The sequence below is a fragment of the Molothrus ater genome, chromosome 5 (genome assembly GCF_012460135.2).
Source record: "Molothrus ater isolate BHLD 08-10-18 breed brown headed cowbird chromosome 5, BPBGC_Mater_1.1, whole genome shotgun sequence".
NCBI classification, from domain to species: domain Eukaryota; kingdom Metazoa; phylum Chordata; class Aves; order Passeriformes; family Icteridae; genus Molothrus; species Molothrus ater.
Window position 1 is genome coordinate 50,207,286 of NC_050482.2, and position 21,339 is coordinate 50,228,624.

At 47.7% G+C, this 21,339-nt stretch overlaps 1 protein-coding gene across 3 annotated transcripts; it reads left to right on the forward strand.

The window, feature by feature from the left end:
- Window positions 1–568: 568 nt before the first annotated feature.
- Window positions 569–20,915, forward strand: CBX7 (chromobox 7). 3 transcript variants are annotated; one of them, XR_008508398.1, is made up of 7 exons: window positions 578–875; window positions 2,169–2,212; window positions 6,225–6,290; window positions 6,815–6,881; window positions 7,478–7,817; window positions 9,821–10,536; window positions 20,824–20,915. XR_008508398.1 is itself a non-coding variant. In XM_036400225.2 (6 exons), the coding sequence occupies exons 1-6, from the start codon at window positions 807–809 to the stop codon at window positions 9,967–9,969; spliced, it is 732 nt and encodes a 243-aa protein (XP_036256118.1). In that variant the 5' UTR covers window positions 569–806; the 3' UTR covers window positions 9,970–16,683. The 3 variants fall into 3 exon arrangements, 2 of the variants coding, with proteins under 2 accessions (XP_036256118.1, XP_036256117.1); XM_036400225.2 differs by lacking the exon at window positions 20,824–20,915 and having other exon boundaries at window positions 569–875; window positions 9,824–16,683; XM_036400224.2 differs by lacking the exon at window positions 20,824–20,915 and having other exon boundaries at window positions 9,821–16,683.
- The last annotated feature ends 424 nt before the right edge of the window (window positions 20,916–21,339 follow it).

Sequence of the window (21,339 nt, forward strand, 5' to 3'; positions counted from 1 at the left end):
GTGATCCCTTTTTCTCTCTTTTATCCCGTTTTTATATTTCTCACTTTCTTTCTTTCTCCCCTGCCCTGCATCCCTCCATGCCCCTTAATACATCTTTTCTCTCTTCTTTCTCATCTTACCCTTTTTCTAAAACACGCTGCCATGTGCTTGTATAGTGGTCAGGGACTAACATAGCAACTACCACGCTAAGTGTTTAATTTACTAGTAAAACTTTCTGATCGTTTGCGGGCCCTCAGACTTTCGTCGCCGCTTTCCACCGCGAGCACTGACGAATCCCGGCTGCTTCCTTCCCCCTGAAGCTGGGCCGCGGCGGGCACCTGCACTGAGGCAGCTGGCGCTGAGGCACCTGCGGCGGCGCAGGCACTCCGGGTTCCTGCCGCAGCGCCGCTCCCGCCTCCTGGCTCTACCGCTCGCCACTTCCCGAGCCGCCGCCGACGGCACGCGACTGCCGGGGGCCGCGTTCCTGCGGAAAACGCCCGCAAACGCCGCGGCTCGGCGGCGGCGGGCAGCGCTCCCTCACGGCGCTGCCCCCGGCGGGAGGCGGGCCGGAGGCGGTGCGGCCGGGGCGGGAACCGCCTGAAGCGCCGCTCCCGCCTCCTTCGCTCCCTCCCTCCGCTCCTCACCCCCCGCTCCCGCCCCCTCGCGCGCGCGCCGGGGAAAACGTTGCGCAGGTTCTAAAGCGGCGGCGGGGGCGCGGCCGCGCGCGAGGGGGCGTGTGAGGGGGAGCGGCGGGGAACGGCGGGGAACGGCCGCCACCGGCACAGCCTCGGCCCGCCCGCCCGCTCGCCCGCCCGCCCGCCCGCCGCATGGAGCTGTCGGCCATCGGCGAGCAGGTGTTCGCCGTGGAGAGCATCCGCAAGAAGCGCGTGCGGAAGGTGGGCAGCGGCGGAGCGGGGCGGGGCGGGGCGGGGGGAGCGCACCGGGACACCTCCGGCCCCTCCCGCCGCGCACCGGGAGCGGGGAGGCGTGGTGGGCGCGCGCGCGGCCGCCCGGTCCCCGGTCCCCGTCCCCTCACACCCGCGGGCGTCACCGGCACCTGCCCGAGGCTGGCGGGCGGGGGACACACGTGTTGCCCGTGAGGTGGTGCGGGGCGGAGGGGCGGCTGCCGCCGCTGCTGGGGTTCAGCCTCTCTGCAGGATGAGTGCTGGTGACACCGAACGGGAGAGCCCAAACCGGAGAGGGTTTGGGAAAGCTCCCGTGACTCAGTTTCCCCAGCCGTGGAGCGCTCCCGTCCCCGCCGAGTTGCAAGGATTAACCTGTAAGCATGCAGTGTGTAGAGATCCTCCGGTGGAAAGTTCCTTATAGGGCAGTGTTTTCCAAGCTTGGGAAGCTGATGAGCCCCCCAAGGGGAAAATGAAACTGGTTCTCTGCCTCAAGTGCCCGAGTGCTTCCCTTGCTCTGCTCTCCTGTAAAGGTGTCTGTGGCTGCAGCAGCGGCTCTTGGAGAGTGGTCGTCCTGCATGTACAAAGGCCTTTGCCATGCTTTGGGCAGTGCTTAACAAACCCCTCAGTATAACATTAAATATTTTGATTGCTTGCAGAGTCCTTGAATGCAGCTTCCAACCACAGCACTTTTTTTTTTTAATCTTGTACTTAGAGTGAAAAAAAAAAGATAGCTCTGAACTTCAGCTGTGAGCTGCTGGTTGCTTGGGTCAAAAGGATGAGTGCCTGTGATGGATGGAACAGTGTTTGAGTAGAATGTGTAGCAAATGGAAAAGAACATGCCAGAGACGCTTCATAGGTTCTGATATACTGTATTTCTTCTCTCTGCTTAAAAAAACAATTCATCTGACATTTGCTCCTGGCACACATCTCCTTCCTGCATTTATGTGTGCTGACTTCTTGTAGGTTTGCCTGTGAATGTGTGGATGGCTCGGTCTTGCTCTCTGGTTGGCTTTTAGTGTTCTGCCTGCAAGCCTTCTGCAAAGCTATGTTCCAAGCTGATGGTAGTACAAGCATGCTTAAAAAATTGAGCTGTGTGCCCAATTTTGGAGAAAAATGTATAGCAAGTGTAGTTGAATGGGAAAGTGGCTATGTTTTGAAAATAAAGTGATGGGAAACAAGCTTTTTGGTTGCAGAGTTCAGTGTGTTGATTGGTTGCATCTCGTGCTGTAGCCCATATTTGGTTCCATAGTTCACCTGTTTTCTTCTGCCTTTTTTCACCCTCAGGGTAAAGTAGAATACCTGGTGAAGTGGAAAGGATGGCCCCCAAAGTAAGTTGTGTTTACTTGTCTGGTTTTTTTTTTAATAGTCCATAATAGCTTGCACTGTGTCTCTGCAATTGAGCATTTCATTCATAATGGGTAATGGTTTGTCCCTCATTTCAACAACAATAAACAAAATCAAAGAGCCACAAACCAAACCCAACTCTGTTTGTGAATTGGCAGCTAAGGAATACAAACTGCGCGCCAGTCTATTCTGACTGGGTTTTGCCACCACTGAAATATTTCATTGAGATGCTTTCTAGATACAAATGTTTTTAAATTCCTTATGAGTTTAACAAAGAACCCAGATTCTTCTGAACTTGGAATAGCTCCTGCTTTTCTGAGTCAGCACCAAGAGGACCCCACTTTATTTTTAGAGCTGTCTGCAGTCTTTTAAAATAGAAAACGTGTTGATGGTCTTGTCTTCCTCTTCTACTGCTTCCCCTCTGCAATTCACCAACGGAAAGGGGCAATGTTTCAGATTTATTGATTGTAGCCAAATGCAGGTGATCTTTGTCCCTTGAAAATTCCCGCCATGCCTTCATTTCCTTGTCTGAAACCTCCTGTTACTTTGAGTGCCTTTTCTGCTTTTGTTTTGGTTGCTCCATTGCAAAAATGAAGAAAAGTTAGGGTTTTTTTCAGCATTGCTGTGCACTGTTTACAGACACTTCTCTCATTAAAATGCAGCTGCTCCTGAAGAAGAGCGATTTCTCTGTGCTTAAGCAGTCTGTGAAATGCTTTGAGATTAAAAGGATTAGGCAACTGGAGAATATTACTATGTCAGCTAGCAGTCTAGTGGAACAGCCTCCTGGCCAACCCATATGGGGCCGTGTCTCTGCTTTTCTGTTTGCGCCTGTGTGTGTACACAGGCGATGTGTGTGGGTACAGCAGTGTTACACATGCAGTTGCTCCGTGTGTTGCTAAGCAAAGGGAGCCGCTTGTTACGGGTTCGTCCTTGCAGCTGCAAAGTGGGGCCTGCCAGGGTGGTTCTGTCAGGCTGTACCTGGTGTCCAAGAAGCTGGAATGTGTTCTTGGGTGCCTGTCATATCTAATCCTTGTGAATACCGGCCATCTGTGAAGATAAGCAGCTTCCCCTCTCTGGTGGTGGTGGGAGAGGGTGACTTTATTCTTGGGAGTTCTGCTGTCAGAGTGTAACCTTGTGCATTTGTTGAGCACCAGCTGCCCTGTAGCGTGGGTCACTTGCTGGACTGCTTCAGCCTCAAATAGCTGAGTCTTACTTAATCACTGATAGAGGGTGGGTAATGTATTTGGAGTCTGCAAGACCTCATCCCCTCTTGGCCAGAATACTGATGTTTATCCCATTCTCCTTTCAACAAATGCATTGAAGTCCTTCTCTTGTAAATCTCCTTGCCAAGAAGGTGGGCTGAGGCATGGCGTAATGTTTCTTGGACAGAGCAGGCCTTATTCTTAACTGCTGCCTGTCCTTGTCCTGTGCCTTGGAATATTGGGAGAGACAGAACACTTTTGGGAATTTAAAGCACAGTTCCCCTGGGTGCAAGGTGATGTCGGAGTTCTCTTGTTTTGATGTATGGCATGTCCATGCATCTTCCTTCTTCCCCCAAACTCCAAATCTGAAGACTGTTGTTTATTTTTTTTCCTTCCTCCTGCCTGCCTCCACTTTAACTGTGGCCTCAGTGGTTTGAATTACTTAAACTCAAGATGCTCAGAGCATTGGAGTCACTTTCATCCCACTAGCAGTCTCTGTTCCTTGTTTCTAAACATACAAATGCCCGTGATGGCATGCAGCACCACAAGCTGTTTGTATCTTTGTGTCTGTTTCCTCATTCCACATCATTCCCTTCCTTAATTACCAGCCTTGTTGCATTGCTTTTTGTAATCTCTGTACCTATTATCCCATCATTACCACTGGAAGTATCATGAAAGGGAATAAGGATAGGTCAGTAGTTTACTGCTTTCACATGCAATTCACATTTCACTTTTTTTCCCCCTCTTCTTAATAAAAAATTCTTATTCATGGCCTACACCTCAGATTTATGGATTGCACTGCAGGAGTCAGGGAATGGAGGAGTGACAATCTGATTCTATCTACAAGCTTGTTTACAACTTGAGTTGGAGTTAAAAGGAGGGGGAAGAGGAGGAGTAGAAGGAGGGGGAAGGAAGATCATATGATCTGTGTTTTCCAGAGTGCCTGCTCTCTGCGGTTTGCTGCAGCCCGGGCTGTGTGTATCCATATATAAAGCTCCGTGTGCGCGCGCGCGTGGCAAACTCAACCATGTTTTTTATATGCAGTGTTTTGCCACTGCAGCGAAGCCAGAATCTGAGCTGCAGAGAAGAGGGCAACACCCACCAGGGTGTTTTTTTTAAGCAAGTCCCTTTTCTTCTCCTGCCTATGAAAAGCAATGCAATGACTTTTTTCCCCCTCGTGGTGTTATTTTTCTTAAATTTGTAGGATGAGTGCCAGAATTCCTGCAGCTGGGAGGAAACCTTCCTCTTTTCAAACAGTATCTTGGCTTTGACAGCTCACAGTCAGGTTGCTGCGGGAGGCATGAGCAAAGGAGGGAGGGAGAGAGGGAGGGATCAGCTCCTTATGAAGACATGGCTGTTCTTAACTCTCTGATGTACTCTGCACCTTGGGATATCTGAATGTCATATTTTTATTTCTCCCTTTTGTAAAAAAATTTATTTTCATTTCCAGACCCATCCTCCAGTATTGTTCCTGTATTACAGTATTTTTTTTCTCTCTAATGGAGAGATAAAAGGGAAAAGCATTCCCAAACCACCTCCCTTGTGTACCCTGTGTACCCCATGTCCTCACATGCAGTCTGTGCTTCATCCAGAAATGTAAACATCCTAAAATGCTTTCTTGCTGTTTAAAAGCACTGATACAAATGCACCCTTTTGCACCTGCATGTGACTCCTCTCTGGTCCTCCTCCTGGGTGCCTGGGATGAGCTCTGCCTCCAGGCCTGGATCTCACATTTCAGGAAAAGTTGGGGTTCTGAGACATTTGAGGATTCAGATTTGCTTTCTTGCCTTAGAGTTTCTATGGTAGAGACACAACACCCATCTTTTCTGGGCAAGCATGACCTCTAAGAAGTAAACATGCCCCAAGGACCAATTCATGATTCTTTCAGCTTCCACAGTGGGAGAATTTTGCCTTCTTCTCCCTAGTGTTAAATGCATCTGTGCTCTTTGGGAACTAGTTTTGGAGTTGCCTGCTAGGTGGGTTCAGTCCTTTCCTGAGCATCTGATTCCTGTCGCAGCTGTCTGGCTGTGGAGGAGGGATCTGGGGCAGTGAGTGACGCTGTTCCCAGGCTACTTGGGGAGCGTGAAGCCTGTTCGGGGCAGTGTCGGTGCCCTGCCAGCAGTGCGGTTGGGGTACTTTGTATCCATGAGTTCCGCTCGATAGGAACAGCCTGTAGGGGGAGCCGAGCAGGAGCAGGAGCCGTTGGCAAGTGGCCATCAGCTTGCCCCAGGGCCCAGCTCCCAACATGTTTGGTTGAACGGCATCAGTGGAAAAAATTAAATTCTTAAATGAATCCTTTCAGGTTCAGTGATTAGAAGTAATTAATAATGCAGGTGAGAAAGCGTACTTACTCTTCAAGCACTCTAAATTAAGAGAGACCTATTTTTCAGAAAGATGCATCAGAACGTGCCTCATTGTTCCGTGGGGTTTTTTGAGATTTGAGGGAGTGCTGCAGATGAGACCTGTTTAGGCACGGACTTAAAAACAGTTTGTGAGTGTCTGCACAGGCTTTGCAGACAGTGTGGAGGGGGCCCTGGGGAGGAAAGTCTTCCCCGTTTTCGTACAAAGAGCCACTTGATGCTTGGCCCTGCCTGTTGTGGGAAGGGGAGGTGGTGTCTGTGGGAAGCTGGGGAGGGAATGGCTGGGATTCCTCAGAGCTCTCGCAATGTTGTGGCAGGCCCCACCGACCCTTGTGAAGACAGTATCCAGGGCTGCAGCACACTGGTAGCAGGCCTGCAGAGAGAATGTTTCATTAAAATGTTGTTTACTTTTTATTCCTTATGTTTTTCTTCAGATACAGCACATGGGAGCCAGAGGACCATATCTTGGATCCTCGCCTGGTAGTGGCTTATGAAGAAAAGTAAGGACACATGTTCTTTCTCTCCCTGGACACAGGAAAAGAAATAGTGTCTTTATTTCATTGTATATATAAAGTGCCTCTGTTATCCCTACTTCAGTCAAAGATGAGATGTATAGCAATGAATCTGCTTGATTTTTGTACCCTGGTGTTGATTGAGATGGAGAAGACAGGGTTAAAGCAGCTTTGATTGGCACTCTTCAGGAAATGAGGCCAAGAACGGGCAGCACTGAGCCATAGAACAATCAGACTCAGGTTTTGATTGGGTCCAGAGCTGGACTGGAGTTATGTGAGGTGGGAAGTTTCTCTAACCCATCCTTGATTAGCTGTGTCAGAGAAATTCCCCTATTGCAAGGTTTTCACTTCTAACAGGAAGCAATTCTGGAATGTTTTCCAAGCTCACACTGGTCACCATTGGATTTTATTGAAGGAAATTGAGGGAGCTATGCTGCAAAAGATTGAAGTCCCAACTAGGTTTTATGCTGTTGTATTTAGTACTCAGTTTGATTTGTATTCCTCTTTCACAGGGAAGAGAGAGACCGTGCATCAGGGTACAGGAAAAGAGGCCCCAAACCAAAGCGCCTCCTACTGCAGGTAGCTTCTTGCTCTTCTGTGTATTTCTAACTCCTTAGCTGCTCTGCTGCTCCTCTGCTCTCAGTGAGGTGGAAACTGTTTGATGTTGCATGGACAAAACTGGAGGTAACAAGTTAACATCATAACATGAAATCAGTGTTTAGGCAGATAGTTTTAACTTGTTAGCTGAAGAGATCTCTAATTTGTCTTTAAAAAAGCAAAACAAAATAAAACAACAGCTCTTTCTCTCTGAACTAGGATTTTATAAAGTGTGAGCCTGGGTACTTGCAGGTTACCTGGTTTGTGTGCTCTTTTAATTTCATGTTGAGCTTGGATTTTCCTTCAAGTCAAAGATATCCTATAGCTGGAAGCGGAGTTTCAGCATGCTTTTACTGTTGCCAAGCAAAGCAGCCAATCCTAGGAAGCAGATATTAGGAAGAGCTTAGAAGGCAGTTGAAGAGGGGAGAGAAATGGTCTTGTAGAAGCAGCACACTTTATCCTAGCTCATCTAGAGGTTCAGAGACCAAACAAAGAATATTTTCCTGGTTCCCAGTGGGGAGCCCTCACTGCATGATCAGATGTCTGCTCTGACCCTTGCTGCGTTGGTGTCTTGGCAGCGGCTGTATGGCATGGACTTGAGGAGTGCTCACAAGGGAAAGGAGAAGCTCTGCTTCTCTCTTGCACGGAGGTTTGGAGGAGGAGACAGTAGCCTGCCAGGGGCCAAGACAGGGCAGGCAGAGTTCCCCGAGAAGACTGGGGGTGCAGTCCTGCCATTCTCTCTCCGGAAGCAACGCAAAAACCAGAAGTACCTGCGGCTGTCAAGGAAGAAGTTCCCGCGCATGGCGAGCCTGGAGAACCGAAACTGCAGGCACGAGTTCTTCCTGAATGATGCAGTGGGCCTAGAGGCCAGGCAGAGCCCTGAGGACTGGGAGGCCACACAGCACACCAGCAAAGAAGGTAAGGCTAGTCACCCTTTGGTGAAGTTCTGAGGCATGTGAAGGATGTTCTGCATACTTCCACCTTGGTTAGATCCTCCTGGGATTGTGGTTTAGGTCAGGCCCGTATTATGTCCCTCTTGTTTGCAGGTTTCTTTCTCGTTTGAGGAGCACAGATTAATTTTTTTTGGTCCTGTTGGCTCTATGTAGACTTACATCCCAGATACCCCTCTCAGTGTTAGAAAATGTGCAGAAGATACTACAAGTTTTCCTCCTCTTAAAATTTCCTCCCAGCAGAGGTGACACACAAGTGTGACAGATGGACTCTGCCTCTGTCCACATTATCCACATGTGCTCCGCCTGCTGCTTGGCTCAAAGGACTTTGGCTGGCCGTGGACAAGCTTGGGCAGCGGCACTCCTCTCATAGTGCTGCTTTAAGAAGCATACATAAATGCTGCTAGGAACTCACAATATACTCCCTGCCCCCTCCTTCCCTCTCCTCTCCACACCCCTCTAAAGCCTCTTGCTATATAGCTACGTGAGAAAGGGAGAGAGAGAGATGAAATAAGGATGGTAACTCCTGCCTGATCCCACTGAGTAGGCAGTATGAGTGAAGGCATGGGAGATGTCCAAGCACATTTGGCATTTTGGGGAAGGATACCAGTATCTTGTGCAGGAGGGTTGTGGGATGTGTGTGTTGCTCTCAGTTACCAGGGAAACTCTATCCCTGCATTATTAGAGCTTCTGAAGGCGTAGCTTTCCTGAGGAGTGGAAAACTGGGGCTTGTGCTGCTTGTAGTAGCTAAGGGAATCCTGTTACTCCTTGCTAGGAGTAGCTGTTAGCCAGGCTGGATTAGGCAGGATCTTAGGGATAGGGCTGTGTTCTGGGAATCAACTCTATTCTCTCCTTTCTGAGAGAGACTGGAATGGTGCTCAGAATCCAGGGAGGCAGCAATGGGAGTAGCACAGAGGAGCCCAGTGTTACATCCTGACAGTGAGGAAATGTGTGGGGCTGTTCTCCCCAGAAGTGTGTGGCACTAAAGCACTTAGGGATCAGAAGAGTGAGTGGCACTACAGAATTGTAAAACTGTTTTTGTTCTCCCCTTGACACACAGCCTGTGTGGAATCCCAGTTACTGTTAGGGGGAATTGGACTCTTTCTGGGGGGAAAGTAGATACTCCTGGTGTTTGAGACAGAAGCCAGGAAATACACTCTAAAGGAGGTCTCGTTCTTTGCCCAGGTCAGGACAACAAGGTACATAGTGGACAGGTAGAGCAACAGGGAGTGTGTTTGTTTTCCTTCCTCTCTTTTTACATGGCAATCACTGGGAGCTGTGGGGAAATTAGTCTTTGGGTGGCAGAGGGGCTAATAATTATTCTTATAGTGAGAAAGTGCAGGGGTGCTTGGGTTTCTTTATGGAGCTGTCTGGGAGCAAAGGAGACATATGAGAAAGGAAGAGCAGCTTCTCTGTGGAGCACTACTGAGGGATTTTTGAGAGCATCACACCCAGGCTGCATTGCAGGTGCAGTACAAGGCATTTTTACTCCATTTTGTCTCCCTTTGACTCCCCTAGGAGTATCTGAAGAGTTGTGTGTTAGAGATTTTAATTTTTGCCTTTTCAGCAGGGTAGGGTGTTTAGAAGACAGTGAGTTCAAACCAGGGTGAGTGTGCTTTGCAGACACAAAACCGAATTAGGGGCTGAGGTGGGATGAGGGATATGGGGGAATTGTGGATGGCTAGATGAACTCAGTGGTTTTACAGGGTCTTTTGGCCTCTGCGTCGGCTGCTCTGGTACTACTATGTGTCTGGACACCTGAGCCTCCATTTTCCTTCAGCCTCTGAGGGTAGGGCTTGCACATGTTCCTTCTTGCTCTGTACATGCTGAGTCAGTACAGGCTGATTTCACCTACGGTTTTTCAGAAAGGAGACCCTTTTTCCATCTTTCCTTCCCTCTCCCCTTCCTCTTTTCTTCTCCCTCACCTTCTGTGTTTCACTAACATGCTCTTATGTGCCTTTCTTCCTGCAGCAGATGTGGATGCCAGTCTCCCTTGGATCCCCACTGTGCCCCCCAGCGAAGTGACAGTGACAGACATCACGGCAAACTCCATCACCGTCACTTTCAGAGAAGCACAAGTGGCTGAGGGCTTCTTTCGAGACCGGAGCGCGCAGTTCTGAATCTCTGTTTGCAGTGCTCCCCAAAACCAGTGCTTTTAGGGTGGGGCTAGGGGAGGCTTACGTTATCCCTTAAGAGAAAAAAAATTCAAAATGTCTCCTCTTAAAATGTTTACAGAGACCCTTTTTTTTTCTCCTTTTTCCTCTTTCAGATACGCAAAAAAGGGCAGTGTAGGGGGTGTGTATTTGTCATTGCTTTGTCCAGCTGAAAAACTGACAGCCCTTTCCCTGGCAAAGACTCCCCTCCTTGATGTGAAAGCAGCAAGCTGAACAATTCGTCTTTTATCCTGTTAAGTGGCGGCAGCTGCATTTGTGGGGAGAGGGCATGTGGAGGTGGAAAGAGAGCTGGATCTCTAGCCTGCCGCCTTGTTCTGCAATTGATATCCCTTGGATAAAGATACATCTCTGTACATTGCTCTTCCCACCTTCCTCCTCCCTCTCTTCCTGCAGCAGTGAGAGGCGATGGATCCTACCTGTGTAGATAACTCCAGCCTGTTAAGACTTTCTCTCCAGTGCTGTTTTCCCTGTGGCCTGCTGTCAGGACTTCAGCAGCGTATTTGCCTGTCTGTGGTAAGTCAGTCTTTGCAGTGTGGGTCCATATAGACAGCAGAGCTTTCTCCCTTTGATTGTTGATCATGCGGAAAGACTGCAATGCATCTCTGAAATCCAAACTGGCAACATAAATTCAATTTGCCCTCATTAAAAGCTCAGAAAGCCAGCATAGTTGAGACATACCATTCTCTATATGCTAAACAGGATTTGCAGGCTTGGCTCTGCTGCATGAGGAATGCGTTATGGAAAGCGGGGTCTTCTTACCCTTTGCCAAATTCAGTATTAATAACAAATCCTGCCCTGAATCTGTGGTAATAAGTTCATTGAAAACTGACTCCTCTCCCCTGGGAGGAGGGACTAATAGGACAACTGAAGCATTGCCTGGCTCTGCAGAGATATCCAAGATACTGGCACAGGCCCAGGACTCAGGAATTGGACAGAACTGAGCTAGAAATGGACCTTGATTAGCAGCAAATTCTGTTCTTGGATCCCATAGAGAGATCCAAAATAAACAACATGTGGGGAAGGCATGTATTACATCTGAGGAGGGGAAAAATTCCTAATTCTTAGCAATGAGAATTCTTGGATTGTGCTGCCTGAGTGATACTCTTCCATGACTCCAGTATCCTCACAGTATCTGTGATCCTGTACTACTTTACTGATAGGAACTTCCCCTTGGAAGGCTTAAAAATCTTTGCCAAGGAAAGAGGTCTGCATTTCAATAGACCCGCCTGATCTTGCACTCAAAAATGCCTTGTGCTGGACTGCCTGTGAGACTTTGAGGTTTTTGAAGAATTGCTGTATTTTGAGTTTGTAGATTAGCATAGCATCTGTTCTTGCACATGCATGTTCTCTTCCATTTTTAAAAGCAAATTTTATTTAAATAACTTAATTTTTTAAATATAGACCTTTTCCAACGGAAAGCAAGAAAAGTAAGGTAGTCTAAAGTGGGAACTGCGGGACAGAGTGCTGCAGGGTAACATTGGCTACTGTCATGATTACTGTCCTCAAATACTATGTTTCCTTACTCCACCCCATCTGAAGCATCTCTTATCTGCTGTATTTATTCAAAATGAAGCCAGGAGCCTTCTTAGCTCTGAGATAAAGACTCCTGTGGAAATCCTCAATGTGTTTGTTTGAGGGGCTTGGCTCCTGGCTTGCAGAATTTGGGAGCTCTAGGGTTTCTGGTCCTCCAAACATTTACTTATTATAAAGTGCTTGGACTGCCACTGTGGGTTTTTACTAGAAGCAATTTTTACCTCATTTTGGGATATGGCAGCTCGGTGTAGATTTAGGATTTCCCCTTCCATCTCAGAGCTGTTGGACCAGGTCTGTCTTTCATGCCATCAGAACAGTTTCAGGATTGCTGGGAAGATCTTGAATTTCTGGACTGACCTTTTGTCTGTCAAAGAAGTAAGATGGGAGTTTTATTATGGAGAAATCTGAGAGGGTGAGAAGTGGAAGCTGGGGGGAATTATGTGGTGGGAGGAAGAGTGAGTGGGAAAGAAGCTTGCAATAGCTAGCAAGGGCAAGCTGATGAGGTAAGCATGCAGGCGCAGGATGTTTGTTGAACGTGGGTGTCCAGAGCGAGGCTTCTGTGTCTGGAGTTGCACCCTTTTTTGCAGGATGTGGGGTCAGACGGTGTTGTTACCATCACCCACACACCCCCTCTTCCTGACACCTGCCAAATATGCTGAATACCTGCATCTCTCTTCTGTTGTGACCAGTGGACACACCACGTGGCCCAGTCCACTCTTGTGGGCTGGAGCAGGTCAGGTAGTGATGGTTGCAGAAGCGTAGTGTTTGAGCTTATTTTAAAAAAAGTCTTAAACTGCAGCTCATCCTGCTAAATCTTCATGGCATTTATAGGATCTGTTTTCTTTATTCTAATGCAGCAACTGCTGCCTTTGTCATGTCTTCATCTCAGTGTACAAATGCACCAAAAAAAGCTTCCTATTTACTAAGTTCCTGGCTTTGGCTGACATTGGAAGCAATATCAATCCTGCAGCAGGAAAGAGCTTGTCCTAATAAACTAGATTTCCATCCTCTGCTTTCCTCTCCACTCTCCACCTGACACTTCTCAACACTTTGTTTTGGCATTTTTCTTTAATAGTATTTTCTTTCTCTTGCAATGGAGTTTTCAAAGACCTGTGGTGGTCTTTCAAAGAGGATCCACCCACAGTTCCATATCTTAATCATTTTTTGGATCAGACTATCTAGTGTTCTGCTGGTGACTAATCATCTTGCTACACAAAGTGTGGAACAAAGTACCTGGCTGCCATGCTGCTTTGTGTCAACGAGGAGCTAACCATAATGGGGTTAAGACACAACAAGCTGTATGTGCGTGGGTTTGAGGGGAGGGTGTGAAGAGGAGTTTGTGGTAGGAAACTAAGCAGTTACTTTGTTGGCGTGGACTTTTTTTTTACATTCATGAATTCTTATTTATCTCAAAGAACTTTTCAAGAAGATCTTTCTCCTGATCTTTTTAAAATGTGGCTCTGTTCCACATTGTCTGCGGACATATCACTGTAAACTTCCTTGGTAGAGCTGGTCTTCAGGGACTTTAAAATTAGCTTTATTCCACCTCTGCAGGTGTAGAGAGGGTTTTACTAGTGATGGAAAGACAGGTTGTCTGGGTTTGTCTCTTCTCCCCAGTACTGTCCATCTGCCAGTTCAACCCAAAACCTGGCAGTTGAATTGGGACCTCCTGTGCTAACATATCATGAAAATCAGATGCTGTGTTTGGATCTTTGTTAAGCATTCCGTTTGATTAGAGGAGCCAGAATAGCATCCAGCTGAAGCTGAGTTTAATAATTCTATTTGAAGCACAAGCCGAGAATAGAAATGGGCTAACTCTCCCATACCTTGTTTGGCTCCATGGCTGTAAACAAGAAAAATAAACTTCAGCCAGTGGAAATTACTGAACTGTACACAAGAAACAACCTTCTCAGAGAACTGCTCTAATAGTCATTGTTAGAACTGTTTCCATGTGAAAATTTACCAGCAGTGTTGGGGGACAGAAGTGTTTATTTTATAGATCTTGCAGTGAGCTCACTGTACGTGTGATAGACCTGAGGGACTTCATGAGACTGGAAAGCCTTTTTTGTTAACACTGTGTTTAAAAAAAAATCTATGTGGAAAGAACTGCCTCTGTTCCTGGATGGTTATAAACTAGATATTATTGCTCTGATATACAAGTGATGCCTTGGAACAGCAAGTTTTAACACGTTAATAGTGGCATTAAGTAGCCTCCTGCATGCTCCTTATTGTCTTGCGTTTGCTTGGGGGCCCTTCTGCTTGTGAAGTCAGACTAAGGTGATTTTTTTTTTTCTCTTTATCTTATTTTTTTCCAAGCAAGACCAGGATATTATTGTGAGAACACTCAAAAGCAGTTCCATTTGCCAAAATAAGCCCAAATTTGTTAGTGAATTGACTCTTGTTTATGTCAGAGCTCAGACATAGAGAAGCTTATTGAGAAATGAATGGCTTTTTTTGTTATTAGTGTTGTGAAACTGTCCAGAATTGTTCTTCTGGTGTTTTGTGACTGGATGTATAAAATTGTTTGTTCACCTCACAGGGGGCCCTCGGTCCCAGTACTGTTTCATGCTGTACGCCAGCTAGTGCTGCTTGATGGTTTCACTGGAATAGAGAAGGGAGGTCTCACACAGGTCAAAATGTAGGCAGGGTAGCTCAGGCAAGTCCCTCCAAGGTAGCCACAACAGAGGCTGGGGTGTGGAAGACAGTGGGGGCTGCCAGCCACATCTATGTATTAAGCAAAGCAAAGTCTACCACCACCTCTCCACCTCTTCCTCTCCTCTCAAGCTTTGAGCTTTTGTTTTCAGAAGTAGGGAAAGTACAAAAAACTCCTTTTCTAAAGCGAATTGGTATCCACCCATCTTCTGTTCCTCCCTGGCTTACCTGCAGCCTAGGAAGAAGAGGGTGGTGGGCCTTTCTAGGAAAATAATAGGGACAAATGCTGGTCAGGGAATGGAGGGACAGAGTTGCCTTGGAACTGCTCTCACTCGGTGGTTGAGGAAGGGCCTTTGGGTCAGCTGGCAGTTGAGAGAGAAGGTTTGTTGTAAGCAAAGAACTTGTAGTGAAACTGATCCCTTGCGTCTGTGAGTGGAGTTCTGAATGGGCCTGCAGAGAGGTGAGTGCTGCATTTATGTATCAGTCTTCTGCCATTTGGGAATGCGAGGGAGATCTGTACATTGAGAACTTGCATAGGGCAATTTCTACATAAAAATGTATAGCATTGGAACACGTTGCTTTTGCCATGCCTGTTGTAAAGGTTTTCCCCAAGGGCATGATAAACTTGTTTTGAGAAAATAGCTTATGATCAACAGGCCACAATGTCCTGTGTCTGAACTTACTGTCTTCACAGAGAAAGTGTGAGCTTCTGGGTGTCAAACCATCTGGATTCCACACACAAAGGTGGTCAAGATAGGAAGGCTTATAAAAGAGCCCCAGGACAACTGGAAGGAGAGAGAAGCAATCACTTAAAATGGAATTCAGACACTTCAAATCCTTTCCTGTAACTAGAACTTGCTGTAGAGATGACCCCATTTTCTCTTCCACTTCTTTCTCTTTCCTCCTTAACTTCTTGAAATGCAGGGAGTGTGCAGGAGATGATCCCTAATTAATGAATGGTTGAGGTGCAGGGCTCCATGAGAGCATGAGGGCTGCTGTGGATTGCTATAAAGTTGGGATGGGGTAGAATTCCTAAGAATTGGAACCTCCATCACAGCTTATCTCATTAGTGGGGTATCAAAGTTTTGGCTGGGAGGGGAATTTTGGAGGAGGAGGAGGAGGAGGTGGAAAACCTTTTTTTATTATTGTTGTTGGTTTTTAACCAGAAAATGTAGTGTCAGCACAAAGAAGCTTTTTGCAAATCTGTTAAAATGTTAAGCAGCTTTTTTTTTGCTTTTAAATCTGAAGTATGTTTTGAAGCACTTTGGAAATGCAAAGCACTAGGAGTGCTAAGTACTCCTTATCATCTGTCTGAAAGTGGCATTTGAAAAGCAAAAGATGTATCTGTTTCGGGCCGCTGGCTGCTCCTTCTCCAGAGCTGCCATCCAGCCCTTTGCCTCCCTCCCATGGGGGAGAGTGTACTCCACCATGCTGGGAGCAGAGGGTTCCCTAAGGGAGGAGACCTGCGAAATCCCTCACTCGCCTTTGGGGCGCAGGTTGGCTTCCTCCCTTCCCACCTACTTTGATCGAGGAAAGGGAAAAACAAAGTTGAGTTTCAGTTTGAGTGGTCCTTATCTGGAACTCTGACTGTTTCTTCCAGCTCTGGAGACATCTTCATAGAGTTTTCTGTCTGAAAAAATTGCACCTTATTAGCTTAATTGAGGAACGAGGAGATGTCTGTCCTTCTTCAGGGAGTGGGGAAGAGGAAAGGAGGGTGAGCCAGGAGCTGTCTTCAGTAGCTGTTGATTTTTCCAGAGGCTGTTTCCACACCTCATCTCCAACAGAACAGCAACAAAAGACCTAAAATAATTTAGATGAAGCTTTTGTTCTGTGTATCTCAAGAACCTTTTGAGCAGGTTTAGGGCAGAGAGCCCTTTTCCCTTACCTAGTCAGCTCTACAGCATGGGGGACAACACCCCAATTCCCTTGCTAGGTTTTCAGCACCAGCCTTTTCCCTCAGCGTACGCACATCGTTAGAGCGCTTTTGCACACTGGCTCACCTCATTTGGTGTGCTCCTTTCTGTTGCAGGGGGAAGATGGGGGACAGTGGGCTCAGTTAGAGGGGAGGGTCCCTGATTACTTTTGTTCCTGTCTCTTCAGTTGTTGCTGTTGTTCCTGTAAGCACGCTAGAGTATTGGAGTCTTTGCACACAGAAAGCTTCCTTTTGCACAGAATGAGCTTCTAGCTTTTGTACAGACTAATTGAATGTATTTGGGGAGGGGGGGAAATAGGGAGTAAACCAATTCCAAACAAACCAATCAGAGTATAATGCCTTTTCTGAGCGAGTATGTGCTGTAAAAGGAGATTGTAATAGCAAAGGGAGGGCAGGCTCAAGTATAATTTGACACAAAGCGTGGTTTTATTTTTGTACTGATATGGATAAGAGACTGTACAGCATCTATTTATTTAGATGATTTATGTGGTAAATGTTGCAAACAAAATTATTAAAATATTAAATATGAGAACTGACATTTACCTTATGGTATGTTTGTGTGGTCATTTACCCCCTCCTTGCTTTAATTCTACAGCTGAATTATTTTCCAACAGTCACAATTATTGGTGTATAAACATGCAGTGCAGCTGGAAAAAGAATGGAGAACATGCATGTGTGCATGAGGACGATCAGTAAAGAAGGATTGATGAAGAATGGAGCCTGCAAAAGGCTGCTTCTGACATTACTCATTACTTTGATTAGAGGAGGTCAAGTTTTTATTAATTTTTAACCCACTGGGTAAGTTAGAGCTGTCTAGGGCTGACCTGGGATGATTGGTCTTTGATGGATTATAATTTTAAGAGGAGAACACTGATGGCAGGGTGGCTGGTGCTCTGGGTTTAGGAGTTCTCTACATCCTTCATGAGGCTGTAGTGCCAGGACAGCTCTGCCAGCACCAGGAGAGTGCTGGCGTGCCCCACATCCTGCATCTCATTGGAATGGAGAAAGTCTGAGGTGAGGCCTGGGCTGCCAGGCATGCTGTGCTGTGCTTGCCAGCAGGATAGCAGTTCTCCTCCAAGCCAAAGCCTCCAATGGTTTGGCCAGCAAGGCTTCCAGAGACCTCTTCAGGAACACAGCTGCTCCTGGGTACAGTGTGGCCCCTGGTTCACCCCAGGACTTAGCCAAGGAGCTCGAGTCCTGGAACTGCTGATGCTCCATGGAGAAAATCCCAAATGTCATCTAGTCCACTTGGATGCCTGGCTTGCTCCTTCAAGGTGTGTCCCACTCCATCCCCTGTGGAGAGAGAGGCCGGGTGTTTATAGAGGTATCTGGCCAAGAGAATGGGGCTGTCTGAGATAGCTCTAGTAGATGTAATGTGGGGGTGAGCCCTGCACCTGAATGCATCTATGGCATCAATCACAGAAGCAAGTGGAGCAAAAGCAGAGGGGGATGGGGTGTGTTTCCTGACTCAGTCATGGCTCAAGGCAGCATGGTTAGGTCTTGCCTGTGTTACCAAAGGGCTGTCAGCATGCTTGCCTTGAGCCAGGGAAGCTGAGCTGAGTGATGGCATCAGAGCAGAACTCCAGCCAGCCACTTACTTTCTGGCAGCAGCTAGAGGGTCAGGTGAAGCTGTAAGAAACTGCAGTGCAGAGTTACGGGAAAGCCTGCTCTGGAGATTGTGTCTTCCTACCTCTGCCAAAGCTGCAGAGGCTGGCTGGTACTAGAAACAGCTTGTCCTTTTGCATGCATGTGTTGGCTGGATTAAAGGTTAATCTGGGCAGTCCTTTTTTTAATAATCTGTTGCTATGCCACCCCTCTGTTCTCTGCAGTGCAGCTGACTTGCCTTGCACAGCTCTCTCCATTGGATGCCTGAGAACAAGGGCACTTGGCAAAAGGTGAAACCACAAGGGTTGAGCAGTTGGATGTTCTCTGAGAAGCAGAAAGTGAAATGCAGCCTGTGTGACCCCTGTGAGGACAGTCTCTTCCTGTCTGTTCAGTGCCATACAGCTTCCCTGCCCTTCACAGCATTTTGCTTGCCGAGCGACTGCTTTTGAAATGAGAATGAAGAAATCTGGAGGACTTGTGTAATCATCCTGAGCCAGTGGCAGCCTGGGCAGCTGGGCCTGCTTTGGGATCTCCTAGGCAGGCCCCAGGGATGTCATAGTATCCCACTGGTGTAGGCACAGCACAAACCCCATGGGCCTTCTCTCTCTGCTGCATCAAAAAGTTACTGGGCTGGAGGGCTGGTTGTTCTGGCCACTGCTTGGGCCATGCTGAGCCACCTGTACCTGGTGTGCAGGGTCAGCTCCAAGGGACCTGCCTTTACCTCTGTGTGTTCCAGAGCTGCAGCAGGGAAATCCCAGCACACATTCACCTGGATGCCCATAGTGCCAAGGGTTTGGTTGGAAATGTACACAGCATTGGCTTGAGGGGCTGGGCTGTGTGCAGCTGTTCCCAGTATAGGTGAGGGACTGACCATTTGCTTTCCAAAGTCTGCTGCTCCTAACAGTGACCTCGCTGGAGTGAAAAGCAGCAGAGTCACTAAATGAACCCTTGGAGCTTTTCTCCTGGAGATAAATGCTGCTGCTCCGGCCAGGTCCACAAAAAATGAGCTTGGAGGCAGCTACTGACTTTGAGCATGTGAGTTTCCCATTATTGTCATTTCAAAAACACATAAAAATTCTCTCACACCTGCTGCTGTCCCCCATGCCCCTGCACCGTTGACTAGGGGTTTTGATGTGAAAGATGTTGTTGCTCTCCTAAAGCTTATTGCTTCCAGGCACTGACTTCCTAGTAAGAAGTGCTACAGTGTATTCTATGGCACCAGGGTTTTGCAGGCAGCGAATTGCAAGAAAAATATTTTATTTCAGTGTCTGTAGTGAACAATAGCTTATTCAGGGAGGGCTGGCTTCCCAGTTGGGTTAGGGTTTTTTTTAAGTGTTTTACTAGAAATGTGAATGAAACAAAGGAAATGCCCAACAATGTCCTGAACAGCTGGATATTCCTCTACTATTTTGCTTTGTGAGAGTACAAGGTAGATGAAAGTGTTAGGCCATACCTGTGCAATGGCAGGTCGCAGTGATTTGAGCAGTGGCTGTGGCTGGAAGGAAGGTTCTGCTGACAGGTGGAATGAGAAAATAACTAGAAAGAGCACATGAAGCTCTCTGAAAAGCTGCTGCCCCTTCTGGTCTGTGGATCACAGTTCCTTTTGCTCCTGTCCTGAGGTGGGCTGTGCTATTTGTGACCCACGCATCTGTTTTGTGACAAGGCCACCAGTCTTGGTTGCTGCACATGTGTTTGTGTAGCCATGTAAAGACTTTTTCCCCTTTTGATTTAAGGGTGCCTGCTTTTGGGGGGTGGATGATGTTGGTGGTTGAAAGCTCAGTTGGCTTGACACTCAGCTACAAATGTAAAAGCAGTTGTTTAAACAAAGTGAACAGTAACAAACACTAATTTAAACGTGGATGGTGTTAATGAACACTTAATGTGCAAAGTTAAAAAAGTGAAAAGCAAAATGCAATGGGTGTGATAGACTTGTTCTTTTGGAATCACCTTTAAGCATATGAAGAACTGAGATTAAAAAAAGGTGGCGTCTAGGGAAAAGGGGCGCTCCAGAAGGACTTGATCCACTCTAAGTGAGAGGCTTGGACTTTTGTTCTTGCCTGGCCTGTGATGCCAAACACCTGAGAAAGGGCCTCTTAGAGCCTATTCTCCAAGTGAGGGGTATGACCTAAATGCGGAATTAGCAGTGATGAAGCACGCTGTGTTTCAGTCCCTGACTGGGAAACACGTCCTTCTCCGAACTGGTCACATGTCCTGAACCAGGGTCTGTATGATTGTCTCCATCAGCATCCAGCAACCTCTCCACCAACCTCACTGCCAATGGGGACATGGCAGTGGGGAGCACATCCTCTCCTGAGTCACTTTTCCTCCAGGCAGAGAGCTTGTGCTGGCTGCAATATTTCAGCTGCTTAAGTGAAAAAGAAAAAACACTCTGAACAGATCTTGCCTGAATCACAGGCAGTGAGGAAAACATTCATTTTTGAATGTTATTTGCCTGCCTTGACTTTGGGAAATCCATCCCTACTAGAACTGATATTATAGCCATAATATAACCGTTTCCAGAATTTCCTCCTTCTGGGTGAAACCCCTGAGTAAGAGGTGGAAAGGGAATGTGAATGCAAATGTAGAAAGGGTTAGCAAGAGCCACAGGGGCTGTGAGGGGTCCCTGCCAGCCCAGCTGAGGAGCAGGTAACAGAAGGATTCCAGGGCTCTGCAGGTACCTTGCTGGTCACGCTGGGTTTAGAAAGAGCAGCAAATGCAGGACAACAACCATTCCCTCTAGCCCTCATCACAGCTCCCACTTTTTCCAGAGTGTATCTGAAATGCACAGCCTCCTCGCCCAAAAAACAGGTGAGAAAGCAGAACGGGCCAGACAAGGTCCTCCAGGTAAGGGTGGACCCTGCGTTCCACACAGATACAGCTGCAGGGCCATGAGCTTCCACTGCAGGGCCATGAGCTTCCACTTTGAATCACAGAGAACGATTTTTGACTGAGATTTTTGTCGTTTTAGCACCTGAAAGAGAGTGTAAAGTATGCTGCAAATTAATGAGGGGTTTGCAGCAATAGTCAGGGCAGGGAATTCTTCTAAGTGACTTAACATTTTTCTGGTTTCCTTACAGGTTTATGTAGCGTGGTTGGCCCATTTACCTCGCAGTACCTTGCACTGGCTCAAAAATTGTACCTTATACTGGCACACACTCACACCTGCTAAACAGAATAAAACACAGAAAAAGGAAAGAAAATATTTAAGCGCCTTTATTGCTAGTTTTTGCCTTGGTACGTGCTTCAAGGCTGCCTGCTTCCTCGCTGGCGAGAGGGGGTGACGGTGCATCTGCAGCGGGAGAAGAGGCTGCCGCCATTGTTTTAAGTAAAAAAAAAGGCCCCGTTCGGGCGGGAAGGGGCAATACTGCCGCCATGCCGGGGATCTGCCGGGCGGGATTCGCTTCCCTTCCGTTCGCTCCTCTCCCCGCTGCGCGGCCGTCCCGCGGTCCCGGGGCTCCGAGCCCCCCGCCCCGCCCGGGCGCGGCCCCTTTAAGGGCCCTCACCCACGGGGGGGGGCGGGTCACGCGCGGCCGCGGCGGGAGGGGGCGCGCGGGCGTGCGCGAGCCGGCGGCGGCACGAGGAGGGCGGGGCCG